This window comes from Macaca thibetana, chromosome 3, assembly GCF_024542745.1.
Source record: "Macaca thibetana thibetana isolate TM-01 chromosome 3, ASM2454274v1, whole genome shotgun sequence".
NCBI lineage: Eukaryota > Metazoa > Chordata > Mammalia > Primates > Cercopithecidae > Macaca > Macaca thibetana.
Window position 1 is genome coordinate 43224973 of NC_065580.1, and position 19712 is coordinate 43244684.

The 19712-nt window shown below is 32.8% G+C and overlaps 1 protein-coding gene across 5 annotated transcripts in view; it reads left to right on the plus strand.

Moving 5' to 3' along the window:
• Nucleotides 1-19712, plus strand: part of TFEC (transcription factor EC) — a 206313-nt gene that overhangs the window by 177633 nt on the left and 8968 nt on the right. For 4 of the 5 annotated variants that reach the window (XM_050785136.1, XM_050785137.1, XM_050785138.1 and 1 more), the window contains 2 exons: nt 15881-15995; nt 18045-18101. In XM_050785136.1, the coding sequence (XP_050641093.1) occupies nt 15881-15995; nt 18045-18101 (172 nt within the window). Of the gene's footprint in view, nt 1-3334; nt 5293-15880; nt 15996-18044; nt 18102-19712 lie in introns of those variants that run through there. The other variant, XM_050785140.1, reaches the window with a different exon arrangement.

The following is a 19712-nucleotide window of genomic DNA, read 5'->3' on the forward strand; positions in this document are numbered from 1 at the left end:
AGAACACGAGAAAAAAGGATCTCAAAGATTGCAATCGAATTGTTACTTTAAACATTTAATTTTAAAAAACTGAATTCTGACTATATTGAGTTGTGGACTATTCATCAATAAGTCAATAGGCTAGACTATATGATGATGGATGTTTTCAATTTAGGGCCTAGAAAAAAATGCTGGTAGAAGCATCCCTTTTTTTCTGTATCAATTCTTAAGTAGACTATCTGATGAGAGAAGTGTCTCTTACTCCTTTTCTCTAGTATGCAGGACCTACACGTAGTGCTAGTCAAGTCACCAATACTAACTTTCCTTGCTAAATATCAGCTGAGGTTTAAAACCTGGTTTTTGTTGCAGGATTCTTTTTGCAGTTTTCATTTTTTTAAATGTAGAATGATGACTCTACCTTTTTTCTCTTCAGATTTCAAGTAGCTTAGTGACGTGAAAACTAATTCTCCAGATACATTTGATATTAATGCTAATATCTCCCTTTCTAATTTCACAGCATGAGGATACTATTTTCTTAACCAATGTTCAACTTCTCAGTTTGAGGAAATGATATTAATTTCCTGCAATCTTCTCTTCTTTGTACATGGTACTTACTTCGTTGAAATTGTATACTGAAACATTCTCTGTGAAATTATCTACTTGTTTCGTAGAATCTTTGTAGAATGGTTTACTCAGTAAAAACTTGGTGATGAATTTCATTTGGAATATACTTTTGACACACAAAATGTACTTTTAAATAGATGGATACTACTGGCCTAAGTGTATTTACATAAAGAAATATCTGAGGTTAATCAACCAAAGATTATTGATAATTTAGATCCACATATAAAACCAAGCAGTTCAATTAACCAAATATTTACCTAATACTTATTATATGTAAAGCATAATATTCACACAATATGAGACTGCAGGTTGAGTGAGGCACAATTTACATGTCAAGAGATGACAATATAATGGCGTAGCACAATGAGTTGTGCCTGAGAGTTAGGGCGGGAAAGAATGTGGAACTTGTGTTAAACATGGTTCTAGTCCAGATATTATGCAAATCACGTAACCTGCCTTTGCTTTGGTTTCTATTTCTGTATTATAGGAATAATTAAAAATAGTGGTCTCTGAAAGCTGTTTTAATTGATATCTTATAGACTACATGTGTTCATTTTGAATGCTAGTTAGAGATTTGCTCTGCAGCTCAAATGAAGGAGAAACCATGCGAAAGTGAGAATTTTTGGAAGTCCTTTAGAAAGAGGTGATGTTTGAAATATAGTTATGAAGTACTGTATAGTTAAGATTTTAAGAGATAGACATGAAGGCAGAAAAGTAGCAAGTTAAGAGAACAACATAAGGCAAGAAGTGAGAAAAAAGAGAATGTACAAGAATAGCTGGTAGAATAGGGGTAGGAAACTCTGAAGGATTTTTATAGTTTATGTAGATAAAAGCAAAGACTTGTTAGATTCAGAAAAAAGCTTTGAGTAAGTATATTAGCCAGTGAACTTTTGGTTGCAGGTGGTTAACCTGACTCATAAGGGGCTTAAGCATGAAAGGAATTTATTGGTTCATGCCATCTAAAAATCCCTAAGTAATATTGTATGTGGGCATCCCTTTGTAAATTTGTCTCTGTTTTCTTCTGTGCTGGCTTTATTCTCAGCCATTGAACAGACACTGTCATAGCCTATTCCCAGCCATGCATACACTTTTTTCTTGCTAACCTAGTTTTTTTTTTTTTTCAGACATCCATTCCTTCACAAGAAAGAGGAAGTTTCTGATTAATTTAAACCAATTCTGGTGGCCCCATTTCCCTTGCCAGACTTTGTTTTAAGAATGGGCCTGTGCTGCAATTCTGGCAAGTTGAGCAGGATACTGAGATCTGCTTGGAAGTTTTCTTTAGTCTATAATTTCAAGAAAGAGAAGGATTTTTGCTTCTCCATGATGTATGGGGCTTCTGTAGCCTTTTTTTTCCCCAAAAGATAGATAAAGTGGAAAAAACAAAAGAAACAAAGGGAAAGAGAAAATGGACAGATATGGAAAGAAATGCTGCTATGTGCCCCTGGAGAATTATTTTGCCTATGGATATGTAAGGTTTTCTTTTCTTTATTTTATAAGCCAATTATGTCAGGATTTTCTGGTTCTCAAAAACAAATGCATCCTAATGGAAACATTCAGTAAGGATGGGATACCTAAGAGGAAATGTTTTTCTTCTTAGTTCCAGTTAAAACCCTGGGATAACAGAGCAGCTTCTGTCACGTATCTATTTCTAAGCCAATGTCTCTGGGTCTTGGGCCTACCCTAGAGCTGTGGCTTGAGCAGCCCTCCACAACTAATTGCCCAGACTGAGAATGAGAACCAAGAAAGCAGCAGTTGTTACCCAAGCAAATGTGAATGGATTCTAGTCAGGCTAAATCAACAGATGTTTATTATAATAAGCTTCAAAAATGAAAATATTTATCAATTATTATTATTATGTTCACCTACTATATGACATGGGTTATCTGTGTTAGTCCCTTTTCCATTTCTATAAAGGAATACCTGAGGCTGGATACTCTATGAAGAAAAGGGGATTATTTGGCTCATGGCTCTGCAGACCATATACACGAAGCATTATCCTGGTATCTGCTTCTGGTGAGGGCCTCAGGAAGCTTTTAGTCATGGCAGAAAGGAAGGGGATCCAGAGCATCATATGGTGAGACAGGGAGCAAGAGAGAGGGGAGAAGTTTCCACGCTCTTTTAAATAACGAGCTCCCATGTGAATAAGTGTCCTAGTTCATTATCTAAAGCCATATCTATCATTTATGTCTGGAATCCCTTCCAAAGGACTTTTCTTCTTTAAATAGCGCCTTCTAGACCATAAATATATGCTGATCTACTGGATTATAAACATCAGCACTTACCAGTCTTTAATAACACTCACTAAAAGCAAACCAAACCAAACAGCATCCTTTAAACACACTTCCTCTCTGGCTACCAGGCTATTTCATGACTCCTTTACACACACAAAAAAACCTCACTGCCCCCATTTTCTCCCTGCCTTGACTTCCTTCCCTCTCATTCTCTCCTCTCCAATAGGGCTTTTGTCCTCACAATTCTAAAAGGGCTCTGAAAACCAATCAATAGCAATCCAATAGCAAGCCAATCAATAGCAATCAATAGCAAACTAATCCAGTAGCAAATTCTCCATTGTCATCTGACTTGGCTTCTCAGTGGCATTTGACATGGTTGACCACTTCTTTCTTCTTGAAGAGCTATCTAGGATTCTGTGAATTCTCTGATTTGTTCACTCATTTTATTGGTTCTTTTTTCTCTAATAGATGTAGATGTCTAAATTCTGGAGTGTCCTAGGGCTCAGTCTTTGGTCCTCTTTTCTCGTATATCAATACATGTCCTATAGGTAATATCAACACATCTCTAGCCTAGATCACTCCCCTATATGCCAAACTTATATATTCTACTGCTTACTTGGTATCTTTTGTGGTTCTAACAGATATCTTCAACATAACATGGCCGAAAAGAAGTCCTCCCTCCAAAATCTGCTTTTAGTTGGTGTGAAACAACAAACAAAAATGGTCATTCTTTGCTTTTCTGTCTCTTACTCCCATACCCACATCTATCAGTATGTCTTTGTAATCCACATCCAAGATTTCCAGAATCTCACTGCTTCCTATCATGTCCTCCTGTAAAACATGTTCCATCATCTCTCACTATAGTCACAAGCTCTGACCTAGCTTCCCTGCTACTTTTTGTTGCCTTACAGCTGTTCTTTACAAAGCAGCCAGAATAATCTTCCTAAAGAAATAACCAGATCCTGTTTCTCCTTGCTTAATATTTTATTAATTTTCTGAAATACTCAGAATATAATCCAGACACTTTATTATAGTCAGCACTTCCCTTTGACTTCAGGGTCTGGATTCAATGGCATCCTTTCTCCTCCTTAAACATTACAGGAATATTATCATCTTACAACCATTGTACTTCCTTTTCTTAGTTTGGAATGATTTCATCTCAAATCTTTGCATGGTTACCTCTTTATGATTCAGATATTTAGTCAATGTCAGCTTGTCAAAGGGGCCTTTCACAATACCCTAACTAGAAGACCCTACCCCATGACTCCTCAAGTCAATGTCTTATCTTATTTACCCTCAGACTTATGAGCAGTGAAACACAAATGATCTTATTTATTATTGCATTTACCTATTTATTCTGTGCTTCCCCCTGTAGAATGCAAACCCCTTGAAGACAGGGATTTTGTCTGTCTCATTTACTGCTGTGTCTCTGGAGCCTAAAACTGTAGCCTGTTTTGTTGTTGTTAGTACTCAGCATAGTGACTAACACATAACAGGTGCTCAGCAAATGCATGTTAAATAAATGACTAAAATTCACGCATAGTATTGAAATAATTGTTTTCATTATACATCCTATTCAGGAATACTTTTAATGGACTAAAAGCAGTAGCAACAAGAATAAAGACAACAATAATAATAACTACCATGCATTGGTTACTTACTAGGTGACAAGAATTATGCAAAATGCTTTTAGTGAAAAACTATATTTAATTTCACAACAAACCTATGAGACAGAGACTATTATTGCCTATTAAAATTTTACAAATGAGGAAAGAAGCTTAGAGAAGTTAAGTAACTTGCCCAAGTTCACATAGTTAATGAATGGCAAAGTAGGGCCTTGAATCCAGCCCTGCATGAAACCAATGCAACTATCCTACCCATTCTGCTGTGCCAGCAGTCTCAGGGAAGCAGCCATTTCATAGAACTTTAGAATCATATGATTTGAAGGGGTCTGAGACAGATCTGATCATCTGGCACACTCCAGCTGAATGATTGCTTAGCCTCTGAGTTTAGATCTGTGTATTATTTACATCCATTGGTCTTAGTTTCAGCCCTTTCTTTCGGAGACGTGGATGTGCATAGTAACTCATTTCTTTTAACATATATAGGTATTTTTTCAATCAAGTGTCTGTAAATGCTGGTGGCATTTGGCAATCTAAGTAAACTGTTACAGTTCAAGATCATTCCAGAGACGAGGAATGAGTAAATATTAACAACCCCCTGTGCTTGGTTGGAACTTGAAAGGACTGTATAACATCAGTGAGCAAGCTTTTGTCAATCACAGTCTAGACCAGGTTAGTCTTAAAGTCCAAAGAAGAACCAAAGTTCACTTTAGTGTAGAAGTTTTTGCAGAGTTCTCTTGGTTATTGCTTGCAAGTTTAAGGAAAAGAAAATGATGAAGGAGACAGAGAAAACCATTGCTATTGTGAAGGTTATAGACACTTCAAAGTTAAAACTGGTGAGCAAGTATATTTTGGAATTCTTTCAGTGTTTGGAGATGAAACCACCTTAAATACTGAATTTAAACTTTATACACTTATAGTCAATAAAATAAGGTATGTAAACATTGAGCTTTGAAATGCATAAAATATATTCTGCTGTATTGACAAGCGTGTTTACTTACAAGATTATTTTCAGTGCTCTGGACTATAGTAAAAAATTATAACAGTGTATTTAGTAAAAAATATTAAAACTCATGTTTATTATTACTTTTTAATCAAAAGATGAGGGTTTCAAACTAATTGTTGCAGTGTTTACATTACATTAATTGTATTTATTTATTTATTACTAAATAGATCATTTGTATATAATATGTATGATGCAAAATTATTTATAAATTATCATTCTTTGTTTTACTTTATCTTTTCTATTATTGTATATAGTCACATATTATATTTCCAGATAATCTGCCACTATATGTGTAAACCAGCTCACCAAGGACAAGAGATCTCCTATTCCAGCTCAACACATTATATTTACATATGTCATAATAGGACAAAAATAATAACAACAATAACACAGCGGGATTTCTCTATTCAGTGCATGTCATTTAAACTGTATACCTCTGCTTTAGTAGCAAAGAAAACAAATTTAGAGGAATATTAATGGTGTGTGTCCTGAAACTATAAAGACCTTGTTTACTGCTTCTAAATGAATAAACACCCAAAAGGAAAGACAATAATCTTTCAAATGCCATTTTTTTTGCATGCATCGTGTACTCTAGACGCCCCTACGGTGATCCTCTTTATACAAGAAGTTTATTTTCCTATTATGTCCACAGTTATTCCATCTAATCTTTTACCATTTTAGGGTCACAATCAATGTTTTCACAAAAACCACAATATAGGATCCAAACAACTCAAATACTCCTTCAGTTTCCCTTGACACTCACATTAAATATATGATAGTGCACATGCACATACATGTAAGGTATTTTTTTCCTTTTGTTATCTCTACTGAGAAATTATCTGGAAATATAATATGTGACTATAAGACTTTTTACATTTTTGTATTTATAATGAAATTATCTAGGATATTATATATATGTATATGTATATACACATATATATGCTGAAGATTCTTAGCTTTACATATATAATCCATTTTCAAGAACATGGTAAATATACACTATAATGCCTTTTCTCTTGCTGAGTGAATAAAATTGGAGAATGATAAAGCAATTAGTTTAAATTCAATTAGAAAATGTATTGCAAGTTTGTTAGCTCCATATTATTAGGGTGAAAGGAAAAATAAACCAAGCTGGCCTGAGGAAGAGTGCTGTAGAGGGCTTACCCAAACTTGAGCCTTAGATGTGGATGCTTATTGAAGGAATGGGGACATTAGTAGTGCAGAAAACAGCAGTGGGAAAGAATAAAACTGAGAAAAATTAAATCCAATGCCTTGTAACATTTTTTAGTACTCAAAACACTTAAGAATAAAAATTTTAAAGGCAAGGGCCCTTCTACCTATAGGGTAGATAATAAAGAATCCAGACATTGTGTTAGACATTCCTGGGTTTGAATCCAAGCTCTCTACTTCTTTATAAAGCTATATGATCATAAAAAGATTATTTCATTTATTAGAGCTTTAATTATTTTACGTTTAAAATGACAATTATACTTACTTGAGTTGTTATAAAGATGACTTGAGATATTGTTATTTAAATTATTATTATGAAACATGCTTGGTTTAATACTTGATATATAATAAATGCTCAGCTGTCGATGACAGAGAACATATGTTAGGATCCTGCTTGTATTTTATTATCTTCTTCAAAAAATTCCCCATATATAAATTTACAGATTCTTTGCAGTAACCTTCTCCCCCCTCACACCCTCCCTCTTGCTAGGGTTTGAAGTCTATTGTTGAGAGCCATGGGCACAGTATGTTGACATGTGGTGGTAAGAAATCTTGAGAGTGGTGGGAAATAATGTCAAATGGAGAGAGTGGGGCCGTGCAGCGAGATTTTGAAAACTAAACACAAGACTTTGGGCTTAATACATGAGTTAAGGCAGAAAGATTTTAGATTTCAGATTTTTTGACTGGGAGAAAGCAGAAGGAAGTTGTATTTTTAAACTATGAGTTAGTCTGGGAGGGTTAGTGGTAGTTAATTGAGAGAGATGAAGAAATACTAGTGGCGGGGAACATAATTTAGGCTTAGGGCTGTGAGGATCTTGAAATATGAGAATAGGGAAGAATTTTCAAACTGAGAAATGACTCTTAAAAAAAGTCATATTTGAGTGATAGATCAGATATAAAATATGGAGAGGGAAGAGGCCAAAACAGTAGAAAAAGCATATGTGGAATTCAGGTCAGATTATTTATGTTGTCCTGTATTTGTCCTGATGAGAATAGATGGATGTATAAACATTTTCAGAGGTTAATTTTATTTAGATGTTTCTACAATAATTTTGGACCCAGATTTTAGTTTCTTATAGGGCAGCACTGATTTTAAACAAACCCAAAGCTATATTTTTCTAGGGTTATGAAAACATGTATTGTCTCAAAAACATGTTGCCAATGAACTAAATTTGAATAAAAATTTCACTGTCTTTTCTCCCGGACTTAAAATTGCAATTTGGAGACATTAGTAACTTCAACTAAATAAAATAAAATAAAACAAAATAAAATAAAGTAAAATTTAATTTAATTTAATTTAATTTAAAAGTGCCATTTTGATAAAATGTGAGACAAACACACACAATTCTTTATCCTAACAGTAAGCAAATGCGTAATGGAAACTTTGATCCTTAAGCATTCCATTTAGAGGATAAGGAGATATGGTAAACAGTGTTTCACAATTTTGTATAAAATCATTCTACATGTAATTAAATCAGCATCTTTACACAGTACTAGAGTAGGAGATTAAGAGTAACAAATTCGATGAAGAGAATCAGAATATCTAAGCCTGAAGAGGTAAGAAAAATTCTCTTTAGGAAACTATTACTGTGGTAGAAATTTTGTAGATAAGAAATATTACATCTTGGAAGCATTTTTACAAAATGGCTTGATATATATCTTGAAAATATGATACTTTTCCCCATAAAACTAGTTCAGGTATTTTCCTTATGAAGTGTGTTTAAAGTTTGTTTTGATTCTTCAGTAATCATAATACGATTACCACTATTAATTACTTCTTCAGTCAGTAATTACGTTTACTAAATAGTATTTTTCTAGAAAATTTTGCATTTTGTCTAAGCATTTACAATCAATGGCAAATTTTGTCAACTGTGAATATAGATCATTTCACTTATTTATTTCCAGTGTGGGTAGCTTTTGTTACTTTTTTTTGCCTAATTATTCTGGCTAAAACTTACAATACTATGTTGAATAGAAGCAGTGAAAATAGGCATCCTTATATTGCTCCCTGTTGGTAGTATATCTCATTATGTTTTTATACTGGCGTAAAATATATATAACATAAAATTTACCATTCTAACCATTTTTAAGTGTACAATTCAAAGGCATTAAGTACATTCATAATGTGCAACCATCACAACTATCCATTTCCTAAACTTTATCATTATCCCAAACAAAAACTGTACTCATTAAGCAGTAGCTCTCCTTATCTACGTATTTCCAGCCCCTCATAGCTTTTGGTCCACTTTCTGTCTCTGTGAATTTCACTATTCTAGGTACCTCATATAAGTAAAATAATATAATATATATCCTATTGTGCTTGGCTTATTTCACTTAGCATAATTTTTTCAAGTTTCACCCATGTTGTAGCATTCATCAGAATTTCATTAATTTCATTGCTTTTTAAGCTTGAGTACTATTCCATTATGTGTATACACTACATTTTATTTATCTATGCATCTGTTGATGGACATTTGACTCTTGCAAATAATGCTAATATGAACACTGGTGTACAATTACCTGTTTAAGTCCCTGCTTTCAATTCTTTTGGATATACACTTAGAAGAGAAATTACTGGATCATATGTTAATACTATACTTAACTTTTGAGGAACCTCCATACTGCTTTCCACAATGGCTGCACCATTTCACATTCCCACCAGCATTGCTCAGTTTTTCTTTTGATATTAGCCATCCTAATGAGACTGAAGTATTACACGGTAGCTTTGATTTACATTTTCCTAATGACTAGTGATGTTGGGCATCTTTTCACATGCTTATCGGCCATTTGTATACATCTTTATTGGAGAAATGTCTATTCAAGTCTTTTGCCTGTTTTTAAAATGGGGTTGTCATCATTTTAAACAAACTATCACAAGGACAGAAAACCAAACACTGCATGTTCTCACTCAGAAGTGGGAGTTGAACAATGAGATCACATGGACACAGGGTGGGGTGTATCACACATCAGGGCTGGTTGGGGTGTGAGGGACTGTGGGGGGGATAGCATTAGGAGAAATACCTAATGTAAATGACGAGTTTATGGGTGCAGCAAACCAAGATGGTACATGTTTACTGATGTAACAAACCTGCACTTTGTGCACATGTACCCTAGAACTTAAAGTAGAATAAAATAAATAAATAAAATGGGGTCGTTTGCTTTTGTTGTTGAGTTGAAGATTTATTTTTATATATATACTCTGGATCTTAATCTCTTGAGAAATACATGATCTGCTAGTGGCTTCTCCCGTTGTGTGGGTGGTTTTATAGATTTTTTTCTTATGTTTATGTATTCGATCCATTTTGAGTTAATTTTTGTATATGATGTTAGATAAACATCTAACTTTATTCTTTTGCATGACGATAGCCAGTTTTCCCAACACCACTTGTTGAAAAGAATTCCTTTCCCCACTGAGTAGTCTTGGCGCCTTTGTCAAAAATCATTTGACCATAACATAAAGAGTTTATTTCTGGACTTGCTGTTATACTCCCTAGGTCTATGTGTCTTATTGCCAGACTCACGGTAGCACAGACTTAGATTACTGCAGCCTTGTAATAAGTTTTGAAATCTGGAAGTGTGAGTGCTCCACCTTCCTTCTTTCACAAGATTGTTTTGATTATGCAGGGTCCCTTGAGAGTTCATGTGAATTTAAAATGCATTTTTCTATTTCTTTAAAAAAATGCAGTTGGAATTTGATAAAAATTGTATTGAGTTGTAGACTGCTTTAGATAGTATTGCAATGTTAACAATATTATTTCTTTTCATCCATGAACACAAAATGCCTTTCCACTTATTTATGATTTCTTTCATTTTATTCAGCAGCATTTTTTAGTTTTCAGTGTATAAGCCTTTTGCTTCTTGGGTTAAGTTTATTCCTAAATATTTAATTCCTTTTGATGCTATTTAAATGGAATAGTTTTCTTAATTTCTTTTTCAGTTTGTTAATGGTTCCTGTGCAGAAATGCAACTGATTTTTGAGCTAATAAATGAATTCAGCTAAGCTGCAGTACATAAAATCAGCACACAGTTTGAATGTGTATGTGTGTTTGTGCATGTGTGTGTGTAAGTGTAGAATCTTAGGGAGGGTTTTCTTAATGTGAGATCATGTCAACAGTTAACAGAGATCATTTGGTTTATTCCTTTCCAATATGGATAATTTTTGTGATTTTTTCTTGCGTAGTTATTCTCACCTAAACTTACAATACCGTGTTGAATAGAAGTAGTGAAAATAGGCAACCTTAACTTGCTCCTAATTTTAGGGGAGAAACTTACTACCTTTTAAATCTAACGTGTGCTGTAGTTACTTTCTCCTTTCATTTGAAATGTTATTCATTTAATCAGTTTTGCCAGAAGCATGTCAATCTTGTTAATTTTTTTTCAAACAAAAACAACTTTTGCTTTGTGAATCTATCATTGTATTGTTTTGTTCTTCACTGATTTATGGCCTTATTTTATTAAATTATCTGTTCTAGTTTCTTTGGGTTTGTTTGGTTATTTTCCCCTATTTTTTTAAAGAGTGATGGTTAATTTATATAATTCAAAAATGAATCTATTTTTATCATTTATTATTTAAGGCTATGAATTTTCTTTAAAGCATTGTTTTGCCATATTCCAGACATTTCTTTACATGTGTTTTATCTTTGTTGTATTTTAAAATTCCAGTATGATTTCATCTTAAACTTTGAAGTTTTTAACAATTTTCTAAAATTTCCAAATATTTTGGCAATCAGATACTCTATGAAATGTGTTGAGGGTTTCTTTTAACTGAGCACCCTAATCAGTTTTTGTATATGTTCCATATATACTTAAGAAAACTGTATTCACTATTTCTTCATGTAAAACTATATACTTGTCTATTGGGCTGAGCTTTAACATTTATTATTCAAATCTTCTATAGCATTACTGATTATTTTTGTCTGCTTGACTTTTCAAAAAAGGGGAGATATGTGTTAAAGTCTTCTACTATTTTGATATATTCATTCATTTCCCCTTGTAGTTCTAAACATTTATTTCACGTATTTGGAGGTTACTTTATTAGGAGCACACATGCTTGTAATTGTTATACCTTTTAAGAATAGTGACTCATTATCCCTAATAATTTTTTAAACCTGAAAGCCCTTTTTTCTGATATTAATTTAGCTACATCAGTTTCCCCATGAATATCATTTGCTGGATGTATCTTTTTCCATTCTTTAACTTTTAATCTTTATATGTCCTTTTACTGTGTGGATATGTCTCTTGTAAGATACTTGTGTCTAGTTCCCATTTTCTTACGTTATCTGTCAACTCTTTACCTAGGGAGTTTGACCTATTTAGATCATTATTATTATTGATATGTTTTCACTTGCTCTTCTTGTCTTAATTCATTTTTGTGCCCCATTTTAAAGTTTCTCCTTAATACATTCTTACCACTTTTGCATCCTTTGGGTTCCCTGCTACAGCAACCCAACTATGCTGATATTATCTAAATTGAGTTACATGGTTATGTGTTTCACTTAATCTTTGATCTTGGATCCACCCCCATTATTTATTCCACAATAACTTTACCAAGATATTCGATCAATTTTATTTTATATTTTTGAGCATGTTCTTTAAATATCTCTACTTATTGAAGCACCTGACCCAAGCTTTTTCCAGTGTTAGTCTTTGTGGGATAAACTTTCTTAAGCATTGTATGCCTAAGAATATTTTTTATCACGGCCTCATGTGTGAATGACATTTGAGCTGCATTTAAAACTGTAAAACTTCATTTTATTTTCTTTCAGTGTTTTAAAATACAGATTTGTTTTATTTTTCCATTCAATTTTGCTATTGAAAAATATTAATTGGACTTTTGTTCTTTGTACATAATCTTTCTTTCTAGGCTTTTAGATTTTTCTCTTTATTATTGTATATTGTTTCATTTTAGTATAATATATCTGAATGTAGGTTTTTTCTGTCATTCTTATTAGGCATTCTACAAACACTTTGATTTTTAAATGAAAATAAAATAATGATAACTTAAGCTGAAAAAAAAATTCTGTGGTCCATTGATTATTATTAATTCTTAAAAATGTGTCTCCGTCACTTTAAAAACTACTGTCTTTCTTCCAATATTATTTTTCTTTCTTTTTGAAACTCCTATTGTCTGTAATTTAGTTCTAATAACTCTATTCCCTGTATTGTTTAGGTGTTCTTTCATATGTTCTATTTCTTAGGCCTTTCCCTTATCCTCGTGGGAGATTATTTTTAAAATTTGGTTTTATATTTTATCAATTCTTTTATTTCTTTTTTATCATTTCCATTATGTTGTTTTTCCATTCTATAGGATTTTTTTCTAAGTGTTCTGTTTCTCATATCTCTTATTTCTCCTTGGTCGCTTTGGTCATTATGTTTTTTGTTGATTATTTTATATTACAAATACCTTTGATGTTATTTATAATGTTGCTTGTTGCCTTACTTTTGAAATAGTCATTATCCTCAAATCTTTTGATATTTTGACCTGCTATCTCATTTTCTTCAGGAAATATTAGTTATTGTAGATAGCAGTATATATGTGGAAAGGTTAGACTCTGTCTATTTCAGTCCCTATGACCTCAGTAGTGGAGATGTGAATAAAATCTAAGGGGAAGAGCCTCTGATACTAAGAAACTACTGTCAATCACTCCTCACCTCAAAGCAGTTTCTAAGATCAGGAGTTCACTTTTTTCTATCAGAGAGAAGTATTGCCTTATAGAGAAGTAGACTCTGCTCTATCAGGCCTTCTCTCTCACTTTGTTGACTGGATTTTATAATAAATTATTTGTTTTATGTCTTTAAAGTTTGTGAATTTTTTGTTAATATGTTTACCTACTGTCACATCGTAGATTTTGCTTTACTGAGAAAGCAACCTTTTAAAAATATCATAATAAATATTTCTTCATAAAATAGGTGTTCATTTGCCTACAGATCTATAAAATATAGTTAAAACTTGGACCTTATTACATAAGTAACTTATACCTTTCAAAAAGGTTGATATAAGTTTTCTTCGTGAGCTTTTTCACAGGTGAATGCAATCTGTACATTTTCACTAACAATGGACTCTTACATCTTTTAATGGAGAAAATGCACTTTAGGTTACATGAAGTGTATTACACACTTTGAAACTGAGCTCAATTGTTTAATGATATTCAAAAAATGATAGCCATTTACATGAAATAGAGAAGTACCTACAGCATAAAATTAAATAGGATATTAATTATTGTGCTTTAGGGCATAAATTAGACAATAACCAAGATCAGAAGAATATGCAATGTGGCTACAGTTAAGCAGGATTAGATTCATTATCAGAATTTCAACCCCATTTCTAAGGAATAACACACTGGGTGCTGTCTGACCAGGTAATATGGAGGCAAGGAAATGCTATAGTTAGGAACCTCTTGCTTTATTGTTGCAGTATATCTGTAATATGGCTCCTTCCTTAACATTTCTGCAACTTGCCACTTCTTCATTGAAATCCAGCTGAATTCAAGCTCTTCAGAGGGAAAGTGCCCTTTTCCTAGTTTTGTCCCCTCACTCCCTTTTTGTTCAATGTGTCCATTATGCTTCTCAAAGGCACAGCGGAAATGTACAGTTCAGACTGGTGATGCCTCAGCTCGTAACCAACAGGACTTTCAAAAATGACCTTGGAAAATTTGCACTTTAAAAAGTATGACTGAGTCACATCTTAGAAAAACTGCTTTTTGAATTTCTTCCAAAGAATGATTGTATTTATTTGATACTAACACATATTGTCTGCCTAATTTGCTCAACTTTGTCCCTATTTTACAGATGAGAAAATTGAGGAGAAATAGCGATGACTTAAATAGCTGGCTTTTATAGCTCCCTTCCAAGACCCATAAAGCAAAAATTCTCTTACAATTAAGTTTATATAAAATAAATGTGAAGAGTCCTAATAGAGTTAATAATGAAAAAATATGAAAAAATACATCTGAGAGCCATATAAGTCTAACATGTCTTTATTGACATGCATATAAACTGATGTGATATTAACTGCATTTTCAAATTTTTCCCCTCAGGTATATACAAAATTTATTATATATACTATAATGGACTATTATCTCAGAAACTAATTTTGGTCATAATATGTCCTTTCTTCATATTTATTTCCAGTCTGATTTTATCAATTCTCTCAGATTGAATTGGAGTTTTTCAAAAAGTGGGTTGTGAAGTTAGGTTTTTCATGAAGACTTGTTAAAGCATTGTTTCATTATATGTTTTATTCCTAGTCCTTGAGGAAAGAAAAAAAATTGCTTCTTATTCAGCTCTTTATTTATTGCACAGAAGTGGAATAAAGATACTCACAATGGAAAAATCTTAAAATTTCAAATCCTGCATAGTGAATGCAGCTTGTTCTGGAATAACGAGTATTAACCTGAAATATGAATATTACTTAAATTTGATTTTCTTGGGAAATCAAATCAATAAGCGCACCTTGAATAATGAATTGGTACAATTTTGAATTGTGTATACAACAGCTTAGGTTTTCTGAAAAATTGTTCCCAAGAAGCAGTTCAAGAATTGTAGTGTTGCTATAATTGGATGTACCCTATATTCACTAGAGGCAAAAGTAGTTTTAGACTACTTTTGGTTCAGCTGGATATTTATAATAATCTAGAACATTAAGTGTACAATGAGAAAACGTATGCCTTCCAGGAAGGGAAGAGTTTCTCATTTAATTAACAGTGTAAAACACCTCTTGACTGTGAGTTGCTGGTAGCACTGATGGCATTCAGAAGACTCCAAAAATGTCCAACCATTATACCTAATTTGTGGGATGTGACGACCTTTCCAGCTTTGCAAAGATGCATATTGATTTTTGTCCAAAATAATATTTTTAATTGTATCAATTTATAACCAGGTCATATGCTGGATCAAACTTCCATAACTTTGTAAATATTAATAAGAATGTTCCTTCATACATGAACTGATTTCTCATTTTGTCTAAACACATATAACTTTTTTTCAGTGCATCTTATCCGTAAGCATTTTACGCTGCATTTTTAAAAAGTTAATGCATACTCTTGTCTTGTTTAAAAGCAAAATGCCTTAAATTACAAATTATTATTAACAAAATGCCACATTTAAAGAGGAAAATGTAATATATATAACTAAATATATCAATTTGCACAGAACATTTTATTAATCTTTTCTTCCTTTTTCCTCTCAAGTTATCTGGAAGTATTTTGGATGTGTATAGTGGTGAACAAGGAATTTCACCAATTAACATGGGGCTTACAAGTGCTTCTTGTCCAAGTAGTCTACCAATGAAAAGAGAAATTACAGGTAGTATTGTTTTTATAGTTTTACCTTTTTTATTTTTATTAATGACATAAGTTATGAGTGACATATATTTGCTAACTAGAATTTTAAAAGTATAACAAAACAATTACGAAAAAGAAGAGACAGTAAATTCATGATTTCTTTCCATGATAATCAAGCAGTGAAGTTAATATAACTTATAGTTTGACTGAATTGATTCATTATTTTGGAAATTGAGCAAATACATATGTTTTGTATACATATATACATATATACACACACGCTTATATACATACATATATAAAAGACAGCTTCATTTAACATAGGTTCATTTTTATATTAAATAGATGCCATTTATTAACATGGTTACAAAGTGATATAATAAATTAGAGAAATTAGTCTATTCTTTGTATGCAGAATTTGACAAAAAACAAATATTGGATTTTTTTTCTTTTTAGCTTGTTTTATGGATTTCATGATAGACTCACATTTAATTTTCTTAATTGAAAACAAACCCTGAGTTTTCAATAGTTTATTTCAAAATTGTTACAACTCAAATTATAGGAGCATAGTCAAGTGCTTCCAAAATAAATAAGGAAATCAACCCAGGGTCAAAGGAGCTACTTTTCCAAAGGTGTAACAGCTGATTACAGGCAGAACTGGATCAATGTGAGGGTTTCCTGACTTACAGGTCCAGTGTTAGTTCCTCCATAAAAATAAATAAATGCACTTGAGATTTCTACAATAAACTTTTGGTCTGGAGCTCAAACACCAGTCTTTAAGAATTTTACATAGTTAATGGTAAAATTTTAAATAAATACATGACCACTCTTAAAGCTCAACCAATAATTCAAAAATGTATATGCATCCAAATTATTCAGACTATAATGACTGTAGTTCTTAATACACACACTTAAATAAAATGTATTATTTTATTAACTTTTTAAATTATAACTCTAATAATATTGTATTATTTTTGTTGCATAACAACAAATTACCCCTGAAATTTGGCCATTTGAAGTAATAAATATTTATAATCTCAAAGTAATAAACATTTGTAATCTCATTCAGTCTCTGAGCATCAAGAATCCAGGAGTGGCCTAGTGAATTCGTTCAGACCAGAGCCTCTTATGAGGCTGTAGTCAAGATGGCAGCCAGAAGTACAGACACCTGAGACTTGACTGAGGCTGGAGGATGCACTCCCGAGGTGTTTCACTCAAGGTCTTGTAGGATAGTGCTGCCTGTTGGCAAGTGGCCTTTGTTCCTGACTACTTGGACTTCTTCATAGGGTTGCTTGAGTGTCCTCATGACATGACAACTAGAGATCAAAGAGATGCCAATGTGAAAGTTAAAAATTTCTCCTATTATCTAGCCTTGGATTCCATACTAGTCATTTCCACAACAAGCTAGTGGCTTCACAGGTCAGCCTTATTTATTTAATGTGGGAGGGAACTACAAGGTGTGAACACTACAAATTAAGAATCATTGTAGGCCATCCTGGAGGTTGATGGTCATATAAATACAACCACACCATACATACAGGGAAGTGCCATTTACTGGAAAAAAGTGTGGAATTGTTTCATATGGATATTTGAGAAATGTAGTGAGTTCCAACTCCTGGGATGTAGAAACAATAATTACTAATAAAATATTTAGATTGGATTAATTTCTTTCTGAATCTCAAAATCCTGAAAATAATAATTGAATACTATATTTTCTGTGTACTATATTTCTTTTGGTTATCACAATGATTTTAAGGTAGGTATCGTATTATAGTCATTTTACAGATGAAGAGCCTGAAACCCAGAGAAGTGTGGCAATAGATCACATGGCTATTAAATGGAGGGCCAGAAAAGAAATTCAGTTTTTATTATCCCAGAGCCTGAAAGCTTTGCTATTGCCTTTTACTGAAGAGTACTGTGTTCCAAATTTCTGAATATTTGCATCAAAAATATTATTGTACCATTTAGAGCAAATAATATTTTATTTTCACCTAGGAGTTCTGAATTTCGTTGCCTGGAGGGGTTTTAAGGTAGAACTAAGCTTTGTTTTTATTATTTTTCTTTTGATCAGAAACTGACACTAGAGCTTTAGCAAAAGAGAGACAAAAAAAGGACAACCACAACCTCAGTGAGTATATATTTTTCCGTATAAAATTAATGCAAAAGGAAATGCATAGACATTAAGGTGTATGGTCTTTTATTATACTCCATAAGTATTTTGATGTCAGATGGCCAAAATTAATTGCACATACAACTTGATTTATTTTGGGAAATATTAACAATGTGAACTCTCAGAAAAGCTATCTATTTTCGCAAAATGAAACATCTCGAATTCCCTCCTTGATCATTCACTCCCAAGGAGGCTGCCTGTGACTGAGATGAGTGCATTTGGTTACATTTGAATTCTGTTGTGACTCACTGATTCAAAGGTTTAAAGAGATAAAAGTGACTTTTGAAAATGTACAACATTTAAATAGTAAGAAACATAACTCTAGGTTCCCATTCTTCTGTGTCAATTTGCTCCTCCCTTCTCAATGATATGTTATCTGAAAGGCATTGCTGTGTTGTAGTGCTGAATTCCACCTCTGGAACAAATAGAGCTCTCGTGCCTTCCTAAGGGTTAATTAGACTCTAATAACAGGTCATATGAGATGCAGAAATCAGGCACCTCCTTATTCAGGAGGATGGACCGAGGGAGATGGCCTACGCAGGCTCTGGAAGTGAGCTCAGGGAATAAGGGAGGAAATTGCTTGTGCTAATAACCCAGAGTATAGTTTAGAAGGGTTCCCTTGGCCCTGTGGCTGCCTTGCTGAGTGGCGAGAGGCATGGCCAGAGAAGGCAAGAGTGCGTCCTCTAAATATTGATCGGAGTAGTAGCCTCTCTTGTCTGGATCTAAGGACAGGATTGAGTGAATATGTCAAAAATGTTGTGTAGTGAAACCACCGTGGCATGAAGTAGTTTAGTAATTTCTTAAAACTTGACTCCTTTACAAATAACTAGTAGTAGGTATGAACAACATTGGGGAACCAGATTTCTCATTATAATTAGCCATTTAAAAATTCATAGACTACTATCTAAGAAGAGTAGAGAAGAAGGTTCTGACATTCTACATAAGATAGATTTAAATAAAATATCTTAAATAAACATCACAGGACAAAAACAGTCCCTTATTTTGAGAAAAAAAAACTGTGAACTTGCTTCATAGTTGTTCTTCATCTTGTATTTAAAAGTGTGGCTTATAAGAGTTAATGTGTGTTGACATAAAATTATTAATAAAATCTTATTATTTATATATATGCATGTTTTATATATACATTTCTATATATGTATATATGTATTATATGTGTGTACATATGTTTCTATTAGCTTTATCTTTATTTTCTAGTCAGTGTTTTTTGTGGTGTCATTTAGCTGCTTTCTGAATTATGTGCACAGGGGAAATAGGACTGGTGAAGAGGGAAAATAAACTCTTACCAGAATCGATTATATTCTCATTTTAGAGGAATCACAATGTATTATTCCTAAAGGTCAAATTCATTCATGTAATTTGCTTTGTAGAGTAAGTTCATCAAGGCAATTCATAGTCTGATGACTTTCCTTGTTTCTAGTAGCAGTTCATAATTCTCACAAATGTGAACTGTTTAAGTATTTTCCAACATTTAAAAAATATATTTTCCTCTTCTTCATATCCTTTTCTACCTTTACTTCCCTGAAAAGTTTAAATGTATCTGTTGAAAAA